This window comes from Heptranchias perlo, chromosome 1 (genome assembly GCF_035084215.1).
Source record: "Heptranchias perlo isolate sHepPer1 chromosome 1, sHepPer1.hap1, whole genome shotgun sequence".
Taxonomy (NCBI): domain Eukaryota; kingdom Metazoa; phylum Chordata; class Chondrichthyes; order Hexanchiformes; family Hexanchidae; genus Heptranchias; species Heptranchias perlo.
The window spans coordinates 196,379,201-196,404,634 of NC_090325.1; the positions used below are offsets into that span (position 1 = coordinate 196,379,201).

Sequence of the window (25,434 nt, forward strand, 5' to 3'; positions counted from 1 at the left end):
TTTTCAAATCCCTCCATGGCCTCGTCTCTCCCTATCTCTGTAATCTCCTCCAGCCCTACAACCCTCCGAGATCTCTGCGTTCCTCCAACTCTGGCCTCTTGCACGTCCCCAATTTCAATCGCTCCACCATTGGCGGCCGTGCTTTCTCTCCCTAATCCTCTCCGCCTCTCTCTCCTCCATTAAGATGCTCTTTAAAACCTACCTCTTTGACCAAGCTTTTGGTCACCTGTCCTAATATCTCCTTATGTGACTCAGTGTCAAATTTTGTTTGATAATCGCTCCTGTGAAGTGTACTGGGGATGTTTTACTACGTTAAAGGCGCTATATAAATGCAAGTTGTTGTTGTCTTATGCGGGCACTCACACTGTTTGATTGAACACAGGCAATATCAGATCAGATTCTATTGAAATCAATGGAGAGGAGAATGGGGAGAGGTTGTCTGATCCGATATCGACCGATTTACACTATCGCACAAAGTTAAAATGACTTCAATATCTTCAGCTGCGGGGTTGTTGTATGTAAATATACTTTATGGGTAAATCTTTTGATCAGATAAAAGGGTAAACAAATATTTTATGATTTTGCTCTCTTTGCTCAGACCTCCGTGTGACTGGGGCTTGTATCAGGGATGTAATGGTTAAATGATGAGGACAGGTTCCACAGACTCGGCTTGTATTCCTTCGCGTACAAAAGATTAAGGGGTGATCTAATCGAGGTGTTTGTGATGATTAAAGGATTTGATAGGGTGGATGGAGAGAAACTATTTCCTCTGGTGGGGGGAGTCCAGAACAAGGGGGCATAACCTTAAAATTAGAGCCAGGCCGTTCAGGGGTGATGTCAGGAAGCACTTCTTCACACAAAGGGGAGTGGAAATCTGGAACTCTCTCCCCCAAAAAAGCTGTTGAGGCTGGGGGTCAATTGAAAATGTCAAAACTGAGATTGATGGATTTTTGTTGGGTAAGGGGATTAAGGGTTACGGAACCAAGGTGGGTAGATGGGGTTAAGATACAGATCAGCCATGATCTAATTGATTGGCGGAACAGGCTCGAGGGGCTGAATGGCCTCCTCCTGTTCCCATGTTTCTATGATTGGGAAGCATGGCACAGGGATTGCTAACTCAATAAAAGAGATTGAATGGGTTCCAAATACAGCAGGATTTTTTGGTGCACTGATAGATGTAATTGACATAAGAAACTCTGAGCTGCCAGCTGTGAACAGGAGGAGACGGGAGTGTGCAGTGCACAGTATGTCAATATTGGATACAGCGCAGAAATTCAAAAATTCATGTTGGATCTGTTTGATTTGTTGACCCGAGTACAACACAAACATACAGAACGCTGTCAGTTACTGAGAACCAAAGATTGATTGTAATATGAAAGCTGCAGACAGACCTAGGGTACAGTAACCTATTGGTTCTGCTACTGGACTAACAAGATAGAGGCCATGACTTCAAATCCCACCACGGTAATTTGTGCAAATTAATTCAACAAATCTTGTAATTTGTGGGTCAGAACAAAAAAAAATAACTGCAGAAGCTGCCGGATTGTCTTAAAAGCTCAGTTGGCTCACTACTGTTCCTCAGGAAAGGGAGAGGCTGCTGCATTTTGCCAAAGAAAAGTAAATAATGGGCAATTAGCTCCCGCTGTAAAGAGTCTACCTCTCCAAAAGCAGATTAACAAGCGTCATAGGTATGATAACCTGTTCAACGGATCAGTCACCCGTTCCGTGCTGTGCTGCCTTTTATGTACCAGTTTATGCCTTTAAATATAAGGGTGGGGGGGCGATTTTCCTGCCAGCTTCTACGGCAGAGCAACCCTGGAGGGCGGCACTTCCGCCCGCTCCTTGCCCCTCACCCCCGAGGCTTCAGCATCATTTTAAAACATCGGATTTTCACCTGTACCTTGGGCGTCTCCAACAGCTCGTGTTCTCTGGGGCAACTGAATCCATGCTTTTTGCAAAAATGTTCCACAATTGTGGGGAATCAGGGAATTTAATGATTACACCTGTGTTCAGTGACACTCCTTTTTGGGGCCTTTAAATTTTTAGAGCCCCCCCCTTCCCATTGCCATAGCAACTAGTAGATGGAAGCAACACTTGAGCGTTCCTGGCATCGAGTGTTGCTATGGGCGCAAATGATGGCGTACGATACGTTTCCCTCATTTGCACCTCGCTGTTTGGGCGGAGCTACGAAACACTCTGGTGTGAGATACCAGAAGTGGCAGCAGTTTGGCAAAAGGGCACAACATAACAGCTCAGAGTGACAGCAAGGAGTCAGTGTAGCTCCAGAGGGAATCTGCCCCAAGATTAGCGTGGATTAAGGCAGGATGGAGAGGCCCGTGGGACCGTCCTCCTGGAGTCCATTCTCTTTCCCATCATTGCCTGTATTGTGTAATTTGCACACCCCTGCTATTTTCACTTTTTCTACCATAGTTATTCCACCCTGGCCAACTTTCTCACTGTCAGTGCATTGTTTTCTCTTTGAAGAATCAGTGTGCATGTTCCGTGTTGCTATTCTACGGTAATAGTCACTCCTTTCCTTCAGGCCCTTAACAGGTGTCGGCCGTGGGTCAGTGGGCCGCACTCTCTCCTCTGAGTCAGAAGGTGGTGGGTTCACACCTCACTCCAGAGACTTGCGCACAATATCCAGGCTGACACTCCTGGTGCCAGTATTGAGGGAGTGCTGCACTGTCGGAGGTGCAGTCTTTTGGATGAGACATTAAACTGAGGCCCTGTCTACACTCTCAGGTGGACATAAAAGATCCCATGGCCGCTATTTTGAAGAAGAGCAGGGAGTTCTCCCCAGTGTCACAAGATTCACTAGCTCGATTCCGGGTATGGAAGGGTTGTCTCATGAGGAAAGATTGAACAGGTTGGGTCTATACTCATTGGAGTTTAGAAGAATGAGAGGAGATCTTATTGAAACATACAAGATTCTGAGGGGACTCGATAGGGTAGATGCTGAGAGGATGTTACCCCTCATGGGGGGATCTAAAACTAGGGGGCATAGTCTCAGAATAAGGGGTCACCCATTTAAGACAGAAAGGAGGAATTTCTTCTCCCAGAGGGTCGTGAATCTTTGGAATTCTTTACCCCAAAAAGCTGTGGAGGTTGAGTCATTGAATACATTCAAGGCTGATCATTTTTGATCAGCAAAGGAGTCAAAGGATATGGGGAAAAGGCGGGAAAGTGGAGTTGAGGTAAAAATCAGATCAGCCATGATCTCATTAAATGGCGGAGCAGGCTCGAGGGGCCGAATGGCCTACTCCTGCTCCTATCTCTTATGGTCTTATGGTCTTATGGTGTCCTAGGCCAATATTCATCCCTCAATCGACATCTGAAACAGATGATCTCGTCATTATCACATTGCTGTTTGTGGGAGCTTGCTGTCCGCAAATTGGCTGCCGCGTTTCCTACATTACAGCAGTGACTACTCGTCAAAAAGCACTTAATTGGCTGTAAAGCGCTTTGGGACATCATGAGGTCGTGAAAGGTGTGATATAAACGCAAGTTCTTTTTATCTTTAAGTCATCTTCCTGACGTCGAGCCAGTTCCATCGAGTAATTGCCACTGAGGTTACTCTTTGAGTGACATCTTGTCATGTCTGGCACCTCTCCGGTATATTTCAGGGCTGCTTCCTCTTACCAAAATTCTGCTGACGTTTGCCCAAAGCAGAGGTTGCTAGCATGAACGGGACTTTGTCACCAAACCCAAGTTCAGCCTTTTTCTTTCACAAGTTGGGAGCCCTGCAGCTGGATTATGGCGCCTCGGCACTTACACTGAGCAGGTGACACATATGTTGTTTGTTTGCGACAAAGGTTAAATCATAGAGGGGCCTGTGAGGGGGCCTCCCAGGAGATGGGTGAGATCATCTCATTTCTGTCCAGCTGGGGTCCAAGCAATTCATGCACATGAGCACAGTGTCTCGAGAATTCTTACTGACACGTTACATATTACTGCAAACTGACGAAAACATTTTCCTTTGGATAGATCATACTGTCGTTCCGAAGTTAGGAGAGAGGTCTCTGGGAGTGTGTCAGTATTTGCCGGAGCGGAGGGGGGGGGGTATCGGGGGAATGTGTTAGTACTGAGGGGAGGGGATTGGGGGAATGTGTTAGTATTTACGGGGAGGTCCCAGGGATGTGTCGAAGGCCCCATTTCTTTGGGCAGGACCGGGGTGATAATGTGCTCAAAACTGGAGCGCAGAACCTGCTGCTCCATTCCTGCCCACTGCCATTTTGATTGGGGCCTTCGGATAGGCTGCGAAGGCTCCCGGCCGGAGGCGAATCGGCGCGTGGGACCCTGATGGAACTATGTGAGCTCCACCCATTGTTACTGGACACAGGGCGGCCTGACCAGTGATCATTAAAGGGACCACCTGCAGCTTGCTCCATAAACGGGGCAGGTCGGTTTGTTTGTGATTGTGATTGACCCATCTGATCTAGAGGACTGGAATACAAGGGGGTAGAGGTTATGCTGCAGCTATACAAAGCCCTGGTTAGACCGCACCTGGAGTACTGTGTTCAGTTCTGGGCACCGCACCTTCGGAAGGACATATTGGAGGGAGTGCAGCGTAGGTTTACTAGAATGATACCTGGACTCCAAGGGTTAAATTACGAGGAGTGATTACACAAACTAGGGTTGTATTCCCTGGAATTTAGAAGATTAAGGGGTGATTTGATCGAAGTTTTCAAGATATTAAGGGGAACTGATAGGGTAGATAGAGAGAAACTATTTCCGCTGGTTGGGGAGTCTAGGAGTAGGGGACATAGTCTAAAAATTAGAGCCAGGATTTTCAGGAGTGAAGTTAGGAAACATTTCTACACACAAAGGGTGGTAGAAGTTTGGAACTCTCTTCCGCAAATGCAAGTTGATACCAGCTCAATTGTTAATTTTAAATCTAAGACTGATGGACTTTTGTTAACCAAAGGTATTGAGGGATAATGGGGCTATGGAATTAGGTCACAGATCAATCATGATCTCATTGAATGGCGGAGCAGGCCCGAGGGGCTGAATGGCCTCTTCCTGTTCCCATCTTCCTATGCCCAACGTTCCCCAGTCCTACTCCAGGATCACCTCTCCACCTTTAACCTAACACCACTGACTTGGCTCTGCAGAGTGGCAGCCAGATTTCCTGGACCCCCTCCCCCCACAGAGGGTCGCTCCAAATATGGTAATGAGGCCTGACCTTCGAAAGGATTGGAACCTTCGACCCTTTCACATCGGACAGAGGGACTTGCTCCACCCACCCGCTGAGAGAGGTCACGTCAGCACCAGTCCCGATATCTGCGTGGGGTACACCGGGATGTGTCAATATTTACAGGAGGGTCTGCAGGACTGTGTCAAAACCTACCGGGGTGGGGGTGGTGGGGGAGTTCTCCAAACACAATAAAGTTTCTAAACAAATGGCCACGATTTTGCTGGGAAAGTAACGGGATCTTGATAAATTGGGCCAGTGGGCCGATGAATGGCAGATGGAGTTTAATTTGGATAAATGTGAGGTGATGCATTTTGGTAGATCGAATCGGGCCAGGACCTACTCCGTTAATGGTAGGGCGTTGGGGAGAGTTATAGAACAAAGAGATCTAGGAGTACAGGTTCATAGCTCCTTGAAAGTGGAGTCACAGGTGGATAGGGTGGTGAAGAAGGCATTCGGCATGCTTGGTTTCATTGGTCAGAACATTGAATGCAGGAGTTGGGATGTCTTGTTGAAGTTTTACAAGACATTAGTAAGGCCACACTTGGAATACTGTGTACAGTTCTGGTCACCCTATTATAGAAAGGATATTATTAAACTAGAAAGAGTGCAGAAAAGATTTACTAGGATGCTACCGGGACTTGATGGTTTGACTTATAGGGAGAGGTCGGATAGACTGAGACTTTTTTCCCTGGAGAGTAGGAGGTTTAGGGGTGATCTTATAGAACTCTATAAAATAATGAGGGGCATAGATAAGGTAGATAGTCAAAATCTTTTCCCAAAGGTAGGGGAGTCTATAACGAGGGGGCATAGATTTAAGGTGAGAGGGGAGAGATACAAAAGGGTCCAGAGGGGCAATTTTTTCACTCAAAGGGTGGTGAGTGTCTGGAACGAGCTGCCAGAGGCAGTAGTAGAGGCGGGTACAATTTTGTCTTTTAAAAAGCATTTGGACAGTTACATGGGTAAGATGGGTATAGAGGGATATGGGCCAAGTGCAGGCAATTGGGACTAGCTTAGTGGTATAAACTGGGCGACATGGACATGTTGGGCCGAAGGGCCTGTTTCCATGTTGTAAACTTCTATGATTCTATGATAAGTAACAATGAGTTTAATGGCGCTCGCTGTTATTATTGTGTAAATCGTCCAGCAATTTGTGGCGAGGAAGAGATTTCCCGTGAGTTGCGAATCGCCACAAGTCACTGGATGATTTGCTCCGCTTTGCGTTAACCTCACGGAAACGGCATCTCACCCTCGACCTCCCCGTGAGTTTCATGAAATTGCTGCATTTGCGCATTAATTACCCATTAAATTCGCCACAGAAAGTTAGGGCCGGTACTTAACAGCGTAAGGACCCTTTTAATGGAGATTTATGTTCCTGCAATGTTCACTCAACCTCCCCAGCCCAGAAAGGGAACATTTTAAACTTAAAATTTTAAATTTTAAAAAATGTTCTTAGTTTTCCTTTCTCTCTTTTTTCTCTCTCTCTTAATCCAATCTTTCCCTCTCTTTATTTCTCCTTCTCCGTCGTTCCTCTGTTTCTTTCTCAATCCTTAAATCTCACTGATTGAGGAGACAGACTGTTGGTCCCGTCGTTCACTGAGGTCCCGGACGCCCCATTGCCCCCGCCCCGCCCCGTGATCAGCTCGAACTCCCAGCAAGTTACGGCAGAAAACATTTTTGCGCTGAAGGGTGCAGATAAAAGTGTAACTAACGGGAACGCTCCGGGAGAGGCCCGACTCCAGCAAGATCGGGGCCAGTGTGCTGGAGGATTATTAATGTGGGAGTGTTAAGGTTCTCTGCTTGTTTTTATCAGTATTACCGACAAAATTACATTCACCGGGAGTGTGCATTCAAAACCGAATAATGCTCAGTGCGTCTAATTAATATCCAGGAGTGAAACAGGTGGATCGATCCCAGTGATAAACAGGCAGATGAAAAAGATGATAATTAATGTAAAACTGCATCGAGCAATCTTTCATGTTAGAGAGAAATCCAAATTCAATGGGCTCAGTTTTGAAATGGTGACGGGTTGGCAGCGGGGGTCGGGGCGGGTCGGGGGGGGTCGGGGGGGGGTCGGGGGGGGTCGGGGGGGTGAAGGTGCGTGTGGCAAACCCGCAGAAACAAAACTTCCCTTCTCCAACGCCATCGCATCGTAACCCATGGTGATTAAAGTTATCTCCGGGTTTGGCGCCCGGCAGTCCCTGATTGACAGGCTGGCTGCGGACAGGGGATGCAACATCGGGGGGGCGGGTGGGGGGGGGAGAGAAAGAGAGAGAGACATCATCCAGTACTGGAACAGAGAGAGGAGGACGCTGAATATCTGGGGGGGGGGGGGAAGATCGGGGAGGGGGAGATTGGGGGGAAGGGGTAGATCGAGGGAGGGGGAGGATCGGGGGAGAGGGAGAGATCGGGGGGGGAGAAGGGGAGAGAGGGGGGAGAGAGGGGGAGATCGGGGAGAGAGGGGGAGATCGGGGGAGAGGGGGAGATCAGGGGGGAGAGAGGGGGAGGGGGGAGATCGGGGGGTGAGAAGGGGAGATGGGGGGAGAGAGGGGGAGATCGGGGAGAGAGGGGGAGATCGGGGGGAGAGAGGGGAAAATTGGGGGGGTGAAAGAGGAAGATCGGGGAAGGGGGGAGATCGGGGGAAGGGGTAGATCGAGGTAGAGGGGAGGATCGGGGGAGAGGGAGAGATCAGGGGGGAGAAGGGGAGATCAGGGGGGAGAGAGGGGGAGAGGGGGAGAGACGGGGAGATCGGGGGGAAGGGGAAGATCGGGGGAGAGGGGAAGATCGGGGGAGAGGGGAAGACGGGGGAGAGGGAGAGATCGGGGGGGAGAGAGAGGGAGATTGGGGTGGAGAGGGTAAAATTGGGGGGTGAGAGGGGAAGATTAGGGGGAAGGGGAAGATCGAGGGAGAGGGGAAGATTGGGGAAGAGGGAGAGATCGGGGGGGAGAAGGGGAGATCAGGGGGAAGAGAGGGGGAGATCGGGGGGTGAGAAGGGGAGATCGGGGGGGAGATCGGGGGGGAGAAGGGGAGATCGGGGGGAGAGGGGAAAATCGGGGAGAGAGGGGGAGATCGGGGGTGGAGAGGGGGAGATCGGGGGGGAGAGAGGGGAGATCGGGGAGAGAGGGGGAGATCGGGGGTGGAGAGGGGGAGATCGTGGGGGAGAGAGGGGAGATCGGGGAGAGAGGGGGAGAGGGGGTGATCGGGGGTTGAGAAGGGGAGATCGGGGGGAGATCGGGGGGAGAAGGGGAGATCGGGGGGGAGAGAGGGGAGATCGGGGGGGAGAGAGGGGAGATCGGGGGGGAGAAGGGGAGATCGGGGGGGAGAGAGGGGAGATCGGGGAGAGAGGGGGAGATCGGGGGGGGAGATCGGGGGGGGGGGAGAGGGGGAGATTGGTGAGGGAGACATCAAGGGCTGAGAGGGACATTGGAGAGAGTGACATCGGGGGGAGAGGGGGACATCAGACATCAGAGCAGGGGGTGCACCTGGTTTCACCAGGCATGAATCGGAAGCCATGGGAAAGCCGCCCAAGTAAGTTTAAAATCATTTTAACGATCTACTCTTTCGGAAATAAAGTACTTTAAGAACCTCAATGAGGTACATCTGGTTCTTTAACTATCATTCCGCCGGCTTTAATCGCCAATGGGATGATAGTTCTGCACACAGGTGCGTCTGTGGGAAACCCAGAAGTCGGTGGTTTGGGGCCGGTTTCCGAATCCACTCAGGATTTTCCCGATTTTCATAGCCCCCCCCGCCCCCTCCCAACGCACCGGCAATTTGATTTGAAAACCGGGGCCAATGTAACCGGTTTACATGATGCACAGTGATCGCTCCATCCTACAGCCCCAGAAAGCAGAGCGCAAATTTGCAGCTGGAGGAGATTCGCAGTCTTCAGAAAGCATCTGTCGGTGCCCCTTATCTGGGTGTCAACGGGAAGGGGTTTCAGGCAGAAGTCACACCGTGAAAGGGAAACGTCCCACCATTAAAACAAGTGCAGGCTCGGTCTCGCCAAGGCCTGATCCCTGACTGAAGATTGTATTTTACCCTCCCCTCCTTCATTAACCTTTCCATACCCTGTAATCTTCAAACAGTCACTCCATTGTAAATATTCCTGCTACATTGTTAAGAGCTTCTCAAGCAATGAGATTTTAATATGTAGTTCAATCAAAATGTAGCCGGGATTATTACTTATTTATTAAAGTGGGCCGAGGCTCAATCACTTGTGATTAATTCATTTAGTTCTTCGTTTCGATTGCCTTAGGAAGTCAGGGATTTTATTAGGGGATAAGCACATAAGAATAATTCAATGATGGAATTAGCCAGAAACCTGATTTTCGTTGTTTAGTAACAATGGCTAAAGTCCAAAGGTATTTTCTGAACATATTAGCAGGCTAATATTTTTCTGTTAGCCCCTGTAATTCTAAATAAAAACATTTCAGAAGCGAACACACAAAAGCAAAATACTGCGGACGCTGGAAATCTGAAATAAAAACAGAAAATGTTGGAAACGCTCAGCAGGTCAGGCAGCGTCCGTGGAGGGAGAAATTTTTATCCTCTGCAGCAGTGCCGTGAGTGAATAAATGGGGATGTGGTTTCCTGAGCATCGAGTGTTTGATACAATTAAAATGCATTTAAGGGGAAGTTAGATAAACACACGAGGGAGAAAGGAATAGAAGGATATGCTGATAGGGTGAGATGAAGTAGGGAGGGAGGAGGCTCGTGTGGAGCATAAACACCAGCATAGACCTGTTGGGCCGAATGGCCTGTTTCTTTGCCGTAAATTCTATGTAGAAAAAATCTGTGTTGTAAATTGATTCTGTTTTATCAGGAAAGTTTTAAGAGATGGGAATCACACCCTCTCATCCTGGTCCTACTGGGATCTAAAGACACATAAACAAGAGTAACAGTTGTCAAAACACATCAAATGTCAGTTTTGAGCACAAAATAAATGTGGCCTTTTCACCCCCTGCGCCCGCGCTGGGGCTCCCAGGCGGGAGAAGCTTCCTTGTTTCCCGCTGTTGCCCCTGTTAACTGGAGGCAAGTTTTAAATCCCGCTACTGCGCCAAGTCTACATTTCTCAATCTCAATTTTCCTTCCCGCCCCACCCCCGATGATTTGACCCCTCCTCCCCTCACCCCCCCACCCCCACCTCACCCCTCCCCCAACTCCCACCCCAGGGTAACTGTGGCCTACATTTGACTACCCGCCTCTGAATATTTAAATGAGTTGACTTGCCAATTTCCTGGTAGGAAATATAGAGACACTGGAGAAAATGCAAAGAAATGATTAACGACTTAGATGAGGGCACAGAAAGTCTCATATCTAAGTTTGCCGATGACACAAAGATTGGTGGCATTGTAAGCAGTGTAGATGAAAACATAAAATTACAAAGCGATATTGATAGATTAGGTGAATGGGCAAAACTGTGGCAAATGGAATTCAATGTAGGCAAATGTGAGGTCATCCACTTTGGATCAAAAAAGGATAGAACAGGGTACTTTCTAAATGGTAAAAAGTTAAAAACAGTGGATGTCCAAAGGGACTTAGGGGTTCAGGTACATAGATCATTGAAGTGTCATGAACAGGTGCAGAAAATAATCAAGAAGGCAAATGGAATGTTGGCCTTTATATCTAGAGGACTAGAGTACAAGGGGGCAGAAGTTATACTGCAGCTATACAAAACCCTGGTTAGACCGCACCTGGAGTACTGTGAGCAGTTCTGGGCACCGCACCTTCGGAAGGACATATTGGCCTTGGAGGGAGTGCAGCGTAGGTTTACTAGAATGATACCTGGACTTCAAGGGTTAAGTTACGAGGAGAGATTACACAAATTGGGGTTGTATTCTCTGGAATTTCGAAGGTTAAGGGGTGATCTGATCGAAGTTTATAAGATATTAAGGGGAACAGATAGGGTGGATAGAGATAAACTATTTCCGCTGGTTGGGGAGTCTAGGAGTAGGGGGCACAGTCTAAAAATTAGAGCCAGACCTTTCAGGAGTGAGATTAGAAAACATTTCTACACACAAAGGGTGGTAGAAGTTTGGAACTCTCTTCCGCAAACGGCAATTGATACTCAATTGCTAAATTTAAATGTGAGATAGATAGCTTTTTGGCAATCAAAGGTATTAAGGGATATGGGCCAAAGGCAGGTATATGGAGTTAGATCACAGATCAGCCATGATCTTATCAAATGGCGGAGCAGGCACGAGGGGCTGAATGGCCTACTCCTGTTCCTATGTTCCTATATATTCACAAGGATGATACCAGAACTGAGAGGTTACAACTATCAGGGAAGATTGAACAGGCTGGGACTCTTTTCTCTGGAAAAGACAAGACTGAGGGGTGATCTGATAGAGGTCTTTAAAATTGTGAAGGGGTTTGATAGGGTAGACGTAGAGAAGATGTTTCCACTTGCGAGGCAGACCAGAACCAGGGGCCATAAATATAAGAGTCACTAATAAATCCAATAGGGAATTCAGGAGAAACTTCTTTACCCAGAGAGTGGTGAGAATGTGGAACTCGCTCCCACAAGGAGTAGTTGAGACAAAAAGTATAGATACATTTCAGGGGAAGCTGGATAAACACATGAGGGAGAAAGGAATAGAAGGATATGCTGATAGGGTGAGATGAAGTAGGGAGGGAGGAGGCTCGTGTGGAGCATAAACGCCGGCATAGACCAGTTGGGCCGAATGGCCTGTTTCTGTGCTGCAAATTCTGTGTAATTCTCTGAAATCTGGATTAACACTGTATCAAAATGGCGGCTGGGAATCTTGTCACGCATCAATTCTGACATCATAACCGCGCCCTTGGAATTTCTAACGTTAAATTTTACTAACCGTCAAACTCTGAATGAAAGCATTCTCCGTGTAGCTGTCTGAACTGGTAATCCAGACTGTTACCTCGCCTGGAGATTGCTCGTGTGTTACAGCCTATTGCTAAGATCCTTGAATTAATAATGTACTTTATTTACTTTGACAAAAGATTATATTGTATAAATTTGTGTTATAGATTTTTTTTTCAAATGTCTGCTCCCAAGTGTAATGGGCCTATGTGGTGGAGTCACTGGTAAAAAGGCAAAGAGGGACAATGGGTGACCAATCCTTTGATTATTGGATTGCCTGTATGGGATCTTCCTGCTCATCCTCCTGAATGGACTAGCTGAGACAGGAATCTTTTAGTGAGGAGAATCGCAGGAGCGAATCCCCTCATCCCAATTCAGTGCTTCCATTGCAGGGGACGTGGGTCGGAGAAATGGTGAGGATGCGGCCCATGATTTCCTGTCTGCCGACGTCCATAGTATCGCCCCAATTATAGATGAATCTCTCCTTTGTGTGGGCGATGGTAATTCCATTCGTCCTTTCACTTACAGTAACTACACAGCTAAGAGTCATTCCTCTCATTGCGTTGGTGTAAAGAATCTCCTGAGTGGGTGGGGGAGGGGGGGCAGCACATCGAGGAAGATCGGGGTGGGAGGGGGGAACGATTCGATGGTGTAATGGAGCCTGCCGAGATTTCCTTCCACTCGCTTATACGGAGTGAGAATCCATCGGGGTCCTTCACGTGCGCTCGATCCTCCTGCGAAACACCCTCGCAGTCCTTTACACCAACTCTGTCAGAGGGAAAACTCTCCTCCAATTTCAATACCCTTATTTTACATAAAGCTAATTGGATATCCGCATCGTTCTAATTTAATACAAGTCCATTTTATCCTTTTGGAGAAGCCTCAGAAAAATAAATTAAATTCATCATTTTTAATAGTCATTCTCCATGGGATATTGAGCCTGACACTGAATAATAAGTAAATACCTTCTAATTCCTGTCATTCTTTGATGCCCTTAACAAAAGAAACCACATGATTTTTGTTGAAGAAAAGGTGTCCAGAAAAAAGCTTACTCTTTGATTGTATCCCATTGTTAATTATAATAGTTCAGGGAACACTAGATTCAGAAAATAAGGGGACTAAATCCTTTCAAAAAGCTGGATCCTAGCCTGTCCATTATTGTTGCTAAGTGATCAAATACTTTAAATAGCAGTTCCTACATGCAATCATTTTTTTTTAATATAAAACTTAACCACAATGAAGTCAGCCTACAAGTAGAGGGACTATGAAGCAGGTGCTGCCCACATTCTCATGGAAATTCAATTTTATGAATTAGATTTTTCCATCACACAGCTGCACACAAACGAGAATGCTGTGCCGAGGATTCTGCTCCTGAGGAAGGCCTGAGATATCTTTAGTCGGGTTAACTCCCAACTTTCGAAGTTGGGCCCATCGGCGGGTATCCTTGCAGGTCAGGAAAGCATGGGCACACAATCCAGGCCGGGAAATCGGGACATCGCACCCGCGATTTCCACACGTGTGAGGCTGTTAAGCAAGACTTGCTGCACAACTTCCTTATCCCATAGAATCATAGAATCATAGAAGTTTACAACATGGAAACAGGCCCTTCGGCCCAACATGTCCATGTCGCCCACTTTATACCACTAAGCTAGTCCCAATTGCCTGCACTTGGCCCATATCCCTCTATACCCATCTTACCCATGTAACTGTCCAAATGCTTTTTAAAAGACAAAATTGTACCCGCCTCTACTACTGCCTCTGGCAGCTCGTTCCAGACACTCACCACCCTTTGAGTGAAAAAATTGCCCCTCTGGACCCTTTTGTATCTCTCCCCTCTCACCTTAAATCTATGCCCCCTCGTTATAGACTCCCCTACCTTTGGGAAAAGATTTTGACTGTCTACCTGCTACAATGAAAGAAAGACTTGCATTTCTATAGCACCTTACATGACCTCAGGACGTCCCAAAGAGCTTTACAGCCAATTAAGTATTTTTGAAGTGTAGTCACTGGTGTAATGTTGGAAACACGGCCCTACAATTCTCCGAGATCTCAGCGCTCCTCCGATTTTCATCACTTCACCATTGGCGACTTTGCGATCAGCTGCCTAGGCCCTAAGCTCTGGAATTCCCTCCCTAAACCTCTCCCCCTCTCTACCTCTCTCTCCTCCTTTTAAGACGCTCCTTAAAACCTGCCTCTTTGACCAAGCTTTTGTTCACCTGTCCTAATATCTCCTTACGTGGCTCGGTGTCAAATCTTGTTTGATAATCGCTCCTGTGACTCGCCTTGGGGCGTTTTACTATGTTAAAGGCGCTGTATAAATGCAAGTTGTTGTTGTTGAGGGGAAGCATTCATGGGAACACTTGGTAAATCTCTCGCTATCTCATATGGCCAGTCCGCCCCGATACTGACTGTGCAGAAGTTTATTAATGCTCCTGGTTAATGGAGCCTCCTGTCAGCAGGGAAATTTAACATGGAGCAGGTTATTAATCTCATTTTGCTGTCCAAGCTCTTGGTCAGACCTAGTCTGAGGCCTGGCAGAGGATAAACCCCTGTAGTCATTGAATATGTAATCCAGCAAGGAGGGGAGTGGGCAGAAGTGTTTAGTCATGATGCTCTGGCCATCGTGGTGTGGGGCAGTCTCGATGGACCAGCTGGTCTATTCCTGCCCATCAATTCCGTATGTTCGTGTGAGTGAATCTTATGAGATCCCGCTGCTTGCTCTATCAGTGTGAAATGTTGCAAAATCGTTTATTTTCAGAATACGTGGAGGTTAAGTTTTGTTCCCTTTTTATAAGAAGCAATGAACTTCTTCAAAAAGCTCTTGTCTGACTGGTGAACATCACATTGTCACTGGAACGCGCTGCCTGAAAGGGCAGTGGAAGCAGATTCAACAGTAACTTTCAAAAGGGAATTGGATATATACTTAAACAGGAAAAAATTACAGGGCTATGGGAAAAGGGCAGGGGGAGTGGGACTAATTGGATAGCTCTTTCAAAGAGCCAGCACAGGCACGATGGGCCGAATGACCTCCCTTTGTGCTGTAAGATTCTATGATAAATAAAAAAGAGTAACTATTTCACTGGTATATGGAGGATGACCTACACTCAAAAGAATAAGGAGAGCTATGGTGAAGGGATTAATCCAAGTTTTATTAATAAATGCATTTGAATAGATGAATAGCTCTTTCACGGAGCTGGCACAGACATGATGGGCCAAATGGCCTCCTTCTGAGCTGTGAAATTGTACGATTCTATGAGAGGAACACCTTTGACAACATCTAGTTGTTTAGTGTCTCCTGTTTCCAACTTGTTAAGCATGCTGTAACATCACTTTCTTTATGACATGCTGTGCCGTGTTTATAGTTTGGATTTATGAAGCAACTTGCTATCATGGATTTATCTGCGAGTATCTTCACTTAATATTTGGCCTCACGTTAATCAAATTAAATGACCTTCTGAGTTAGCTCATGAGATGAGTAATTTTTGTAATTGCTAAAATGCAAGATATAGAAGCAACTAGAAAAATGTGACAGCTGGTACTTAACATTATTAGATTGAAATTTGATGACACTGGAGAATAATTCCATAAACACACTCTGCACAACTCCTAACTGGAGTACTGTGAGCAGTTCTGGGCACCGCACCTTCGGAAGGACATATTGGCCTTGGAGGGAGTGCAGCGTAGGTTTACTAGAATGATACCCGGACTTCAAGGGTTAAGTTACGAGGAGAGATTACACAAATTGGGGTTGTATTCTCTAGAGTTTCGAAGGTTAAGGGGTGATCTGATCGAAGTTTATATGATATTAAGGGGAACAGATAGGTTGGATAGAGAGAAACTATTTCCGCTGGTTGGGGATTCTAGGAGTAGGGGGCACAGTCTAAAAATTAGAGCCAGACCTTTCAGGAGTGAGATTAGAAAACATTTCTACACACAAAGGGTGGTAGAAGTTTGGAACTCTCTTCCGCAAACGGCAATTGATACTAGCTCAATTGCTAAATTTAAATGTGAGATAGATAGCTTTTTAGCAACCAAAGGTATTAAGGGATATGGGCCAAAGGCAGGTATATGGAGTTAGATCACAGATCAGCCATGATCTTATCAAATGGCGGAGCAGGCTCGAGGGGCTGAATGGCCTACTCCTGTTCCTATATGTCTGGAAAAATCTAGGTATATTTTTGCAGATCAAAGCTAAGAAAATACCATTCTTTTTATCCACAAAGTGGTCATTAAAATAATGAGATTTTGGAAAATTCAAGAAAACTGTGATATTGAAAACGTATGGTTCAGTGATGAAACTGAAGCATTTTTAGAATCAGTGATAGGCACTAACCCCAAATAGACACATGATAGCCGAATTTCAACATTTTTATGGAATAATAAAGCACAGAAACAGGCCACTCGGCCCATCAAATCTGCACCGGTGTTTTTCACCTTATGAGCCAACTGGTCCAGCCCCACCGTCCTGCTCACTCCCCATACTGTTCACTAAGCCTCTTTTGTCATGTTTAACCTCCTATTATCTGTTGGGCCTTCATCTAAACCAAACCCATACTGATGTCCTCATAGAAAGGGTAAATAGAGTCGGGCAGAATTTAAACTAATAAATGCTGGGAAAGGAGTTGAGAATAAATACAGTGAAGGGAAAGCAAAGGCAGAAGGAAGAGTAGATTCTGCAGAAATACGCCGAGAGTTTTCCAGGCAGTTAGGAGTTGTGCAGAGTGTGTTTATGGAATTATTCTCCAGTGTCATCAAATTTCAATCTAATAATGTTAAGTACCAGCTGTCACATTTTTCTAATTGCTTCTATATCTTGCATTTTAGCAATTACAAATGGGAAGGATAGAGTGAGGTAGAAGCAGAAAGGAATGAGCATTACAAAATATGAATGCGTCAGGGTTACGGTTTTTAAAGTGAATATGCAAAACATTGGAAATAAAGTTGATCAACTACAGCCACTAATTGTTTCAGCGCTACACGGCCTCTCCGACATCCAAGATGGCGTCTGGGCTGCGCAGGGACGTTTCCAGCGTGACGTGTGCCAGACGCCATCTTGGTATAGGAGTTAGCGCAGGCGCAGATAACGAACGCTGGAATCATGTAAAGCAGGGAGAAAATGGATACAATCAGTGTGCAACGCTGATTTAAAGCGATAGACACCATTTTGGGACTTAACGTTAAACTCAACGCACAGTCTTGATCCCGACCATCTGAATATGTCTTAGAGTGCCTGGAGGACCCCCATCAGTGCTATTTAAAGGGATCATCCAGGAATTACAGGCTAGTGGCTGGATTATTGCTTCTGGCTGCTGAATCATTTGTACCTGTTTTTGGAGGCTCCTAGGCTTGAATACTGGGACGCGGGGACATAGCCAAACATTTAGAGCCAGGACGTGCAGGAGTGAAGTTAGGAAATGCTTCTACACTCAAAGGGTGGGAGAAGTTTGGAACGCTGTTCTGCAAATGGCAGTTGATCCTAGCTCACTTGTGAATTCCAAATCTGAGATTGATAGATTTCTGTGAACCAAGGGTGTTAAGGGATATGGGGCTAAGGCAGGCATATGGAGTTAGGTCACAGGTCCAGCATGATCTCATTGAATGGCGGAACAGGCTCGAGGGGCTAAATGCCACGGCCACTTGCTGCCTCTTGATATGCGCCACCTTCTCCTGCAAGAAAGCGGGACGTGTGTCTGGGTGATGTGCCTGTCATGGTAGAATAGCTGCACGTGTGTGTGGCCTGTGAGTTGTGGGTGGGCGACTTGCAACAGTGGTAATGTGTAATGGTGAGAGGAAGAATCTGGTTGGAAGAGTTGAGTACTGATGGAGAGAGTTTATTGGTGTGTGGGTGATGGGGGTGTAGTGTGTGGTGCAGTTGGTCGGAGACACCACTTGACAGTTGACCTCACTCACCTTGACCACTCATGTCAAAGCATTGAGCTTCTTCCTGCACTGCGTCCATCTTCATGATTCTGTGAGCCTGGCATTGACTTCGTCCCCCGCTGCCTCCCACTGCCTTTTGAGCGTATGTCTGGAGGGCCTCTTGCCCCCCCCACCCCCCCCCCCCCCCCGCGGATATAGGATGTCCCTCCTTCTGTCCACCTCTTGCACCCAAAGTCTTTACTGCTTCAGCAGAGAACCTTGGTGCATGCACTCTCACAGGCCTGATACCAACTCAGATCAGCAGATAGCTGAGGTCTGGTGTGCAGATTGGAGGATGTGGGATTTAGTGGTGCGCAACCTTTATTCAATGTTTTAACATAACTCAACAGTTTGTAAACATAGGGATGGGACCTGCATCTGTGTTTTACATGTGCAATGTCTGATCTCCGTTCAGACTCCGTACAGACAGTAGTAATAGTGCGTCATGCTACCCGCGCCCAAAAACGGCCCTTATCCAATTTTCCACCCATGATGTCCTCGTCTTGACACAGAACCTGGCTTCAACCAGGACGAGTTTGGGAACTAAATATTCCCTGCTATACCTTTTTCAGGAGAGGTAGACGGGGAGTCTATCTAGGCAGAATTATGAAATAATAAAAGACCTATTGTCATTTTGGGAGTATGTTATAGAACACCAAATAGCGGGAAAGAAATGAAGGATGCGATTCGGATGCAATGGAGGAGGTTTCTTTGAATGTATCCGGGGCTATTTTCCTTAATCAGTATGTGGGCATCCCTACTTGAAAAATTTACCCTTGTGTTTCCTCCCACCATCCGCCCCCCTTCCCTCAGAACTGACATTTATCTACTTTGTATTGATACCCAGGTCTGTATCATGATCATGAATTTCCAACTCTCCTCCATTTTGCTGCCAAGAATGGACTTCAGAACCTCACGACTCTGCTCCTGAAATGCCCTGGAGCAGCACAGGCCTGCGCAGTCCTCAACGCCCGTGGAGAAAACCCAAGTGAGCTCGCTGAGAGGAATGGGTTCCAGCAAGTTCGAGAGCTCATAGATAAATTTACAGTAAGTTATTTTAATTACACGGATGATACCAGAACTGAGAGGTTATAACGATCAGGAAAGACTGAACTGTTCTCTAGAAAAGAGAAGGCTAAGGGGTGACCTGAGAGAGGCCTTTAAGATAATGAAAGGGTTCGATAGGGTAGACGTAGAGAAAATGTTTCCACTTGTGGGGGAATCCAAAACTAGAGGTCATAAATATAAGATAGTCACTAATAAATCCAATAAGGAATTCAGGAGATGCTTCTTTACCCAGAGAGTGGTGAGAATGTGGAACTTGCTCCCACAAGGAGTAGTTGAGGTGAATAGTATAGATGGATTTAAGGGGAAGCTCGATAAACACATGAGGGAGAAAGGAATAGAAGGATATGCTGATAGGGTGAGATGAAATAAATGAAGTGGGAGGAGGCTCGTGTGGAGCATAAACACCGGCATAGACCAGTTGGGCCGAATGGCCTGTTTCTATGTTGTAAGTTCTGTGTAATTCAGTCTTTCCTTTTTCTTTTGACCTAAGTGATGTGATGTAACAGAAGTGAACAATCACAAAGTTAACCTGGTCATTGTTGAGAATGCAGATTGCACGTTGGTGTGCCAACAATAAGCCAGAGCCTTCTTGTAGCACGTTGAAGGCTTTAATGACCCTCATTCATCAGAAATTCTGCAGACAAGAAACGGTGTGCCAGGTAACCACTTGCCCTATAGAAAACTCCAGAGAATATGGAAATGGTGCAGATGAAAAGAAAAAATGAGAGTGCTGGAAATACAAAATAAAACTAGAAAATGTTGGAAGTATTTCAGCATCTGTAAAAGGTTAATGAGTTAAGTTGAGATTCTTCATTAAAACTGACACAAGAACATAAGAAATAGGAGCAGGAGTAGGCCATTCGGCCCCTCGAGCCTGCTCCGCCATTCAATCAGATCATGGCTGATCTTCAACCTCAACTCCACTTTCCCTCCCGATCCCCATATCCCTTGATTCCCCTAGAGTCCAAAAATCTATCGATCTCAGCCTTGAATATACTCAATGACTCAGCATCCACAGCCCTCTGGGGTAGAGAATTCCAAAGATTCACAACCCTCCGAGTGAAGAAATTCCTCCTCCTCTCAGTCTTAAATGGCCGACTCCTTATCCTGAGACTGTGCCCTCTAGTTCTAGACTCTCCAGCCAGGGGAAACAACCTCTCAGCATCTACCCTGTCAAACCCCCTCGGAATCTTATATTTCAATGAGATCACCTCTCATCCTTCTAAACTCCAGAGAGTATAGACCCATTCTACTCAATCTCTCCTCATAGGACAATCCTCTCATCCCAGGAATCAATCTAGTGAACCTTTGTTGCACCAACTCTAAAACAAGTATATCCTTCCTTAGCTAAGGAGACCAAAACTGTACACAGTACTCCAGGTGAGGTCTTACCAAAGCCCTGTAAAATTGTAGTAAGACTTCCTTACTCTTGTACTCTAACCCCTTTGCAATGTAAGCCAACATGCCATTTGCTTTCCTAATTGCTTGCTGTACCTGCATGCTAACTATTTGTGATTCTTGTACGAGGGCACCCAAGTTTCTCTGAACACCAACATTTAATAGTTTCTCATCATTTAAAAAATATTCTGTTTTTCTATTTTGGAAGCTAGGAGAGCACTTTTATATGCAGTGTGGTGTATGTCTGCATCTTATAAACTGCAGGTGTCTGTTCAGAAATCAGGGTTTTTCCTTGAAATGGTAGAGTGTTGAAAGGTCCCTTCCTTATTCTCTCTCCAGTCTCTCTGTCTGTGGCCCCCTACACTGCTCCAACCAAACTGAATCTAACTCGCACCAAGTCCCGTTCACCCATCACCCCCTGTGCTCACTGACCTACATTGGCTCCCAGTCCGGCAACGCCTCGATTTTAAAATTCTCATCCTTGTTTTGAAATCCCTCCATGGCCTCGCCCCTTCCTAGCTCTGTAACCACCTCCAGCCCCACAACCCTCCGAGATCTCTACGCTCCTCCAATTCTGGCCTCTTGCGCATCCCCGATTTTAATCGCTCCACCATTGGGGGCCGTGCCTTCAGCTGCCTAGGCCCTAAGCTCTGGAATTCCCTCCCTAAACCTCTCTGCTTCTCTCTCCTCCTTTAAGACGCTCCTTAAAACCTACCTCTTTGGCCAAACTGTTGGTCACCTGTCCTAATATCTCCTTATGTGGCTCAGTGTCAAATTCTGTTTGATAGTTGCTCCTGCAAAGCGCCTTGGGACATTTTACTACATTAAAGGCGCTATTTAAATGCAAGTTGTTGTTGTTTTCCCCTCTGCTCTTTGTTTTGATGAGTCTTACTAAGACGCCTTCCTGCATTATGTTTACCACTTAACATATCTCTTGTCTATTCAGATGCTAATTAGCCTGCTGTGTTTTTCCATTGTTTCTCTTTATTGGGGCAGAGATATGGAAAGCTTCCATGCAAACTTTTTGGTTAATAAATAATCTTGACATACAGTTTGCAACTCTTGTGCTGTTCTGGTTGTAACCTTATGGAGGACTCGGCCATGAGCCTATCTCCATGACAATAAAGGGTGTTCTGTGATGTGCAATAATTCTTTCCATTCCAGCAAACTTAATGGTTCAGGAGTGAGTTCTCTCTTTCTACAGCCTATCAAACATGGCTACAAATTTCCATCATTGGTAGGATACAGACTTGGTTGAACACTGTCATTGTCGACTGTGAGAAGCAGGCCAGGAATTTCTTTAGAATTTTCTCTGTCAAAGTGATGGCAATGGCAGATTTAGGTGCTTTATCCTAATGTGTATCAATGAACACACTTTGGGAAGGATGTCAAGGCCATGGAGAGGGTGCAGAAGAGGTTTACCAGAACGATACCAGGGATGAGGGATTTCAGTTACGTGGAGAGACTGGAGAAGCTGGGATTGTTTTCCTTAGAGCAGAGACCGTTAAGGGGAGATTTAATAGAGGTGGTCAAAATCATGAAGGGTTTTGATAGAGTAAATAAGGAGAAACTGTTTCCAGTGGCAAAAGGATTAGTAACCAGAGGACAAAGATTTAAAGTAATTTGCAAAAGAACCAGAGGCAACATGAGGAAAGAAAATTTTGTTTGAAAATTTTACGCAGCGAGTTGTTCTGATCTGGAATGCGCTGCCTGAAAGGGCGGTGGAAGCAGATTCAATAATAACTTTCAAAAGGGAATTGGATAAACTTTCACAAGGGAAAAATTTACAGGGCTATGGGGAAGAGCAGGGGAGTGGGACTAATTGGATAGAACTTTCAAAGAGCTGGCACAGGCACAATGGACCGAAGGGCCTCCTTCTGTGGTGTATTATTCTAAGATAAATATCAGCTCTTTGCCCAGATCAGAAGGTTGTAGGTTCAAATCCCACTCCGGAGACTTGAGTGCAAAATCGAGGCTGACAATCCCAGTGCAGTACTGAGGGAGTGCTGCACTGTTGGAGGTGTCGTCTTTCAAATGAGATGTTAAACCGAGGCCCCGCCTGCCCTCTTAGGTGGGTGTAAAAGATCCCATGGCACTATTTCGAAGAAGAGCAGGAGAGTTCTCCCTGGTGCCCTGGCCAATATTTATCCTGAAATCAACATCACTAAAACAGATTATCTGGTCATTATCTCATTGCTGTTAGTGGGATCTTGCTGTGCGCACATTGGCTGCTGCGTTTCCTACGTTACAACAGTAACTACACTTCAAAAATACTTCATTGGCTAAAAAGCGTTTTGGGATGTCCTGAGTTGGTGAAAGGCACTGTAAAACAACAACAACTTGCATTTATATAGCGCCTTTAACGTAGTAAAACGTCCCCAAGGTGCTTCACAGGAGCGATTATCAAACAAAATTTGATACCAAGCCACATAAGGAGATATTAGGACAAGCTTGGTCAAAGAGGTAGGTTTTAAGGAGCATCTTATAGGAAGAGAGAGAGGTAGAGAGGTTTAAGGAGGGAATTCCAGAGCTTAGGGCCCAGGCAGCTGAAGGCACGGCCGCCGATGGTGGAGCGATTAAAATCGAGGATGCGCAAGAGGCCAGAATTGGAGGAGCACAGAGATCTCGGAGACTTGTAGGGCTGGAGGAGGTTACAGAGATAGGGAGGGGCGAGGCCACGGAGGGATTTGAAAACAAGGATGAGAATTTTAAAATCGAGGCGTTCCCAAGCCAGGAGCCAATGTAGGTCAGCGAGCACAGGGGATGATGGGTGAACGGGACTTGGTGCGAGTTAGGATACGGGGCAGCAGAGTTTTGGATGAGCTCAAGTTTATGGAGGGTGGAAGATGGGAGGCCGGCCAGGAGAGCATTGGAATAGTCCAGTCTGGAGGTAACAAAGGCATGGATGAGGGTTTCAGCAGCAACTGAGCTGAGGCAGGAGTGGAGACAGGCGATGTTATGGAGGTGGATTTAGGAGGTCTTGCTAGTTCATTCTTTCTTTTCTTTATTAAGCGTCCTCTTGTACAGATAACCTCACCACAAAAGCTATATCAGAAAAGAAACAAAACTGCAGAGGTAGCTGAGCCAAACAGAGCAGGACATGGCCCCGGTCCAATCCCAGGCCCAGTTAGTTAATTGGTGGAATTGGTTGAGGGGCAAACATTTGTCAGGACACTGGGAGAATTCCCATTTTTTCTTTAAGCAGTGCCATGGGATCTTTTACATCCACCCGAACAGGCAATGGATTCTCAGTTACTATCTCATCCGATAGATAATACAGCATCAGCCCAGAGTGTGCACTCAGGTCTTGGGAAGAGGAGAGGATTATGCGGAAAAAATTAGTAATTGTTGATGAAGTGAGAATCTGCCCACCATTTTTCCATAGCATGCTCCCATATTGGTCAGTGTCTAACCATGTATCTACTTTTAGGAATTCCATTAAAACTGCATAAAGTAACAAACCGTGTAACCTCACATTATGGTTTCTCCATTTGCAATGACTCACAAATGTATTTGGCTGGTAATATGCATTATTAATGTTGAATTGTAGCATTGTAATTGGCTAAGTGGTATATAATTAATGTGGGACAATGTTTCCATTTATTTAGCTTTCTGTTTCACAATTAGCTTTTGGATGGACTGTGTTTTTGACATTTATTTGGTTAAGTTTTACACCAAAGCCAAGTTCTTACTACCAGCAGATCACCCGGGATCAGATACATGCCATGTACCAATAGTGAACAGTCTGAGATCAAACACCTACCATGTACCAATAGTGAACAGTCTGAGATCAAACACCTACCATGTACCAATAGTGAACAGTCTGAGATCAAACACCTACCATGTACCAATAGTGAACAGTCTGAGATCAAACACCTACCATGTACCAATAGTGAACAGTCTGAGATCAAACACCTACCATGTACCAATAGTGAACAGTCTGAGATCAAACACCTACCATGTACCAATAGTGAACAGTCTGAGATCAAACACCTACCATGTACCAATAGTGAACAGTTTGAGATCAAACACCTACCATGTACCAATAGTGAACAGTCTGGGATCAAACACCTACCATGTACCAATAGTGAACAATCAGTGATCAGACACATACCATGTACCAATAGTGAACAGTCTGAGATCAAACACCTACCATGTACCAATAGTGAACAGTCTGAGATCAAACACCTACCATGTACCAATAGTGAACAATCAGTGATCAGACACATACCATGTACCAATAGTGAACAGTCTGAGATCAAACACCTACCATGTACCAATAGTGAACAGTCTGAGATCAAACACCTACCATGTACCAATAGTGAACAGTCTGAGATCAAACACCTACCATGTACCAATAGTGAACAGTCTGGGATCAAACACCTACCATGTACCAATAGTGAACAGTCTGAGATCAAACACCTACCATGTACCAATAGTGAACAGTCTGGGATCAAACACCTACCATGTACCAATAGTGAACAATCAGTGATCAGACACATACCATGTACCAATAGTGAACAGTCTGAGATCAAACACCTACCATGTACCAATAGTGAACAGTCTGGGATCAAACACCTACCATGTACCAATAGTGAACAGTCTGGGATCAAACACCTACCATGTACCAATAGTGAACAATCAGTGATCAGACACATTCCATGTACCAATAGTGGACAGTCAGGGATCAGGCCCATTCTCAGCACTCGATATCCAGCCTGCAAATAGTTTTGTTTCGTCACCGAAAGACTTGTAAAATGGGGCAGTTTGGGGCTGCTCGTTAAACAGGGCGAGATATCTGTGGTGTGAATAGAATTGAGTGCGTTCCTGAAGGATATCAAATCAGACCTGCTCTTCCACTTGGGGTAAAGTCCGGTCTGGTGCAAATGATATAACCTGAGGCTCATCAATTCAGCACTGTCATCACATGTTTACATGGAATCGAACACATTTCTTTGGACTTTATCTTGAAGTAACGCTAAAGCTGTCGTCGGGAAGCAGTTCAGAAAACTCTACA

General features: G+C 45.9%; 1 protein-coding gene across 4 annotated transcripts in view; it reads left to right on the forward strand.

The window, feature by feature from the left end:
• Positions 1-25,434, forward strand: part of LOC137331133 (B-cell scaffold protein with ankyrin repeats-like) — a 230,899-nt gene that overhangs the window by 95,726 nt on the left and 109,739 nt on the right. For all 4 annotated transcript variants that reach the window (XM_067994740.1, XM_067994748.1, XM_067994756.1 and 1 more), the window contains exon 8: positions 18,799-18,998. In XM_067994740.1, coding sequence (XP_067850841.1) covers positions 18,799-18,998 — 200 coding nt within the window. The remainder of the gene's footprint in view (positions 1-18,798; positions 18,999-25,434) is intronic.